Here is a 4,123-nt window from a genome sequence, read left to right as displayed (position 1 = left end):
ATAACATCCTCGTATTGTATGTGTGATATGTGTTATCAAGTAGACAGTTATAGCACAGCATCCTCGTATTATATGTGTGATACATGTTATCAAGTAGACAGTTATTGCACAGCATCCTCGTATTATATGTGTGATACATGTTATCTAGTAGACAGTTATAGCACAACATCCTCGTATTGTATGTGTGATACATGTTGTCAAGTAGACAGTTATAGCATAACATCCTCGTATTGTATGTGTGATATGTGTTATCAAGTAGACAGTTATAGCACAGCATCCTCGTATTATATGTGTGATACATGTTATCAAGTAGACAGTTATTGCACAGCATCCTCGTATTATATGTGTGATACATGTTATCTAGTAGACAGTTATAGCACAACATCCTCGTATTGTATGTGTGATACATGTTGTCAAGTAGACAGTTATAGCATAACATCCTCGTATTGTATGTGTGATACATGTTATCAAGTAGACAGTTATAGCACAACATCCTCGTATTGTAGGTGTGATATGTGTTATCAAGTAGACAGTTATAGCATAACATCCTCGTATTGTATGTGTGATATGTGTTATCAAGTAGACAGTTATAGCACAACATCCTCGTATTGTAGGTGTGATATGTGTTATCAAGTAGACAGTTATATCATAACATCCTCGTATTGTATGTGTGATACATTTTATCAAGTAGACAGTTATAGCATAACATCATCGCATTATATGTGTGATACATGTTATCAAGTAGACAGTTATAGCACAACATCCTCGTATTATATGTGTGATACATGTTATCAAGTAGACAGTTATAGCACAACATCATCGTATTATATGTGTGATACATGTTATCAAGTAGACAGTTATAGCACAACATCATCGTATTATATGTGTGATAAGTGTTATCAAGTAGACAGTTATAGCACAACATCCTCGTATTGTATGTGTGATAAGTGTTATCAAGTAGACAGTTACAGCAACGTCCTCGTATTGTATGTGTGATACGTGTTATCAAGTAGACAGTTATAGCACAACATCCTCGTATTATATGTGTGATACATGTTATCAAGTAGCAGTTATAGCACAACATCCTCGTATTGTATGTGTGATACATGTTATCAAGTAGACAGTTACAGCAACGTCCTCGTATTGTATGTGTGATACATGTTATCAAGTAGCAGTTATAGCACAACATCCTCGTATTGTATGTGTGATACATGTTATCAAGTAGACAGTTACAACAACGTCCTCGTATTGTATGTGTGATACATGTTATCAAGTAGACAGTTATAGCATAACATATTCGCATTGTATGTGTGATACGTGGTATCAAGTAGACAGTTATAGCACAACATCCTCGTATTGTAGGTGTGATATGTGTTATCAAGTAGACAGTTACAGCACAGCATCCTCGTATTATATGTGTGATATATGTTATCAGGTAGACAGTTATAGCACAACATCCTCGTATTGTATGTGTGATATGTGTTATCAAGTAGACAGTTACAGCAACGTCCTCGCATTGTATGTGTGATACGTGTTATCAAGTAGACAGTTATAGCACAACATCCTCGTATTTAATGTGTGATACGAGTTATGACAGTGTTTATCAGACAAATACAATAGACACAATGGTGAACACTTTTGTCGCAATATTCAAATATGTTTGTATCAGGCAAATACAGAGGATAACAAAGATGTACTGTGTCTCGCAATGTACAACTATGCGGTTGATGTTTCCATGAAGGAGTGCACCACCCCAGGACACTCGACAGGCTGCATCCCCCACAGTGTCTGCTGTCTACCCCACTGTGCTGAACAGGGTTCTAGACACTTAACTTTAACACAATTATACCGCTAACAGTTAAGATGAAAAAGGTTTGGAAGAAAGTGAAGACTTTTATATTCAACTGTCTACATTCCATGTAATATGTGTCGTTTAAAACGTGGCTTTTATAAAAAACGTATATCGACAATAGCAAACTTACCTATCTCTAATGGATGCCACAGCAATGTACAGGTCTCGTTTTAGAGCGGCGTTTAAACTTGCCCTCAGCAGACTTGTATTCCGAGATAAAATCATCGATTGTTTCGTATTTCTCGCTCGGAGCAAGCTATACGTCACAAGGATAATCTATCCATCTTGGGGAAATATGATTATTGAATATTGTCCCACAGTGAGACTTACATGAACGGCTTAAAGATGTACTCTAATTGGTTGACATGCTGGATCAATGGTGTACCAGTACTGCTGACTAGGATGTGTTATTAAACAATATTGACTTCACTATTGTCTTCCGTTGATTGATGAATATTCATATGAGGACGCAAAGTGTGCACATCACTGTTTACGTTTATACCTGGATCAATGTCATGTTGAAATAGGTTCGTATAAAAATCAAGTCACAGTAATAACTTTACAGACTTCATCTACTGGTATTTATGAAGACACAAACAATCCGGAGACAACAATAGTGACGTCGTTCGGAGCAGCAATGCAACCCAAACCCGGCCCACCATATCATCAGCCAATCGGGAAACCGTATACGTAGTCTGCAAGTTGGTGTGGTCGACAGACAGACAGACTGGCAGGCAGGCAGGCAGACATACATACAGACAGACAGACAGACAGACAGGCAGGCAGGCAGGCAGGTAGGTAGGCAGGCAGGCAGGCAGACAGGCAGGCAGGCAGGCAGGCAGACAGGCAGGCAGGCAGGCAGGCAGGTAGGTAGGTAGGCAGGCAGGCAGACAGGCAGGCAGGCAGGCAGACAGGCAGACAGGCAGGCAGGCAGGCAGGCAGGCAGGCAGGCAGACAGACGGGCAGGCAGGCAGGCAGGTAGGTAGGTAGGCAGGCAGGCAGACAGGCAGGCAGGCAGGCAGACAGACAGACAGGCAGGCAGGCAGGCAGGCAGGCAGACAGACTGGCAGGCAGGCAGACAGGCAGGCAGGCAGGCAGGCAGGCAGACATACAGACAGGCAGGCAGGCAGGCAGGCAGGCAGGCAGGCAGACAGACAGACAGACAGACAGACATACAGACATACAGACAGACAGACAGGCAGGCAGGCAGGCAGGCAGGCAGGCAGGCAGACAGACAGACAGACAGACAGACAGACAGACAGACTGTCAGGCAGGCAGGCAGGCAGGCAGGCAGACAGACAGACAGACAGACAGACAGACAGACAGACAGACAGACAGACAGACAGACAGACAGACAGACAGACAGACAGACAGACAGACAGACAGGCAGGCAGACAGACAGCCAGACAGACAAACAGGCAGACAGAGAGAAACACAATGCTTAGTTAGACAATCAAATACCACGGGGTCGCTTCATATGCATTTACTTGCTAAACAACTTGGATATTAATGTAACGTGTTTGAGATTCGTTTTACAAGAGACGTTTTGTCTGAATTATATACTTTCCATATTTTATATTCCTTGCGTTGTCTGTAGATTTTACAAACTAAGGTGTGAAGGTCGAAATACGAATAATGAAAATAAAAGTTAAAGGCAGCAACATAAAAGGCGGTAACGTAGCATGGTCTATACACTGTGACATACACATAAAACACCTGTTGCTGTGAGTGTGTCTCAGAGGGCAAGGTACATCGTGACACATATTGGTCGAATGTGGATGTTATTGCTCAGAAATAGATGCGTGGACTTGCCAAACTGTAGTGTGCAATTTTTCATCTTTCTCTTAGCTGAAATAAGTCACACAATAGTGGTTCCGTCCATTTACATAAATAGGGAGGAAACTGAACTCCCAGTGTGCCAACAGGAATTTCTGTAAGGAAATTGGGATGTGGACACACTGGGATGTAAGCACACTGGGATTTAACCTATGCACTTTTTATGTAAACTATAGTTATCCCAAGCCACCTGACATATCTATTTGAGCAGGAATCGACTACTCAAGTGGTGGCGTGTTTACAATCACAGCACGCGTTATTTTCAATATTTATCGACCTCTTCAACCCTCTGTTTACAATCACAGCTTACGCTCTAAATCCCTGTGTTTACAATCACTACACGTGTTATATTCAACATTCATCGACCTCTATATCCCTTGGTTTACCATCACAGCACTGTTACAACCCTTAATGTAAAAATACTCTTAATGTACG

The 4,123-nt window shown here is 41.6% G+C and overlaps 1 protein-coding gene across 1 annotated transcript in view; it reads right to left on the bottom strand.

Annotated features, from left to right (window-relative positions):
- The window catches only part of LOC124117606 (glycoprotein-N-acetylgalactosamine 3-beta-galactosyltransferase 1-like), a 40,395-nt gene extending 38,296 nt beyond the window's left edge, over positions 1-2,099 (bottom strand). Inside the window, exon 1 of the mRNA XM_048396554.1 lies at positions 1,983-2,099. Within this exon, the coding sequence (XP_048252511.1) occupies positions 1,983-2,077 (95 nt within the window). The 5' untranslated portion in view covers positions 2,078-2,099. The remainder of the gene's footprint in view (positions 1-1,982) is intronic.
- Positions 2,100-4,123: the final 2,024 nt, after the last annotated feature.

Source organism: Haliotis rufescens, unplaced genomic scaffold (genome assembly GCF_023055435.1).
Source record: "Haliotis rufescens isolate VD_foot unplaced genomic scaffold, xgHalRufe1.0.p SCAF_150, whole genome shotgun sequence".
Classification (NCBI taxonomy): Eukaryota; Metazoa; Mollusca; class Gastropoda; order Lepetellida; family Haliotidae; genus Haliotis; species Haliotis rufescens.
This window is presented reverse-complemented; position numbering and strand designations above follow the sequence as displayed.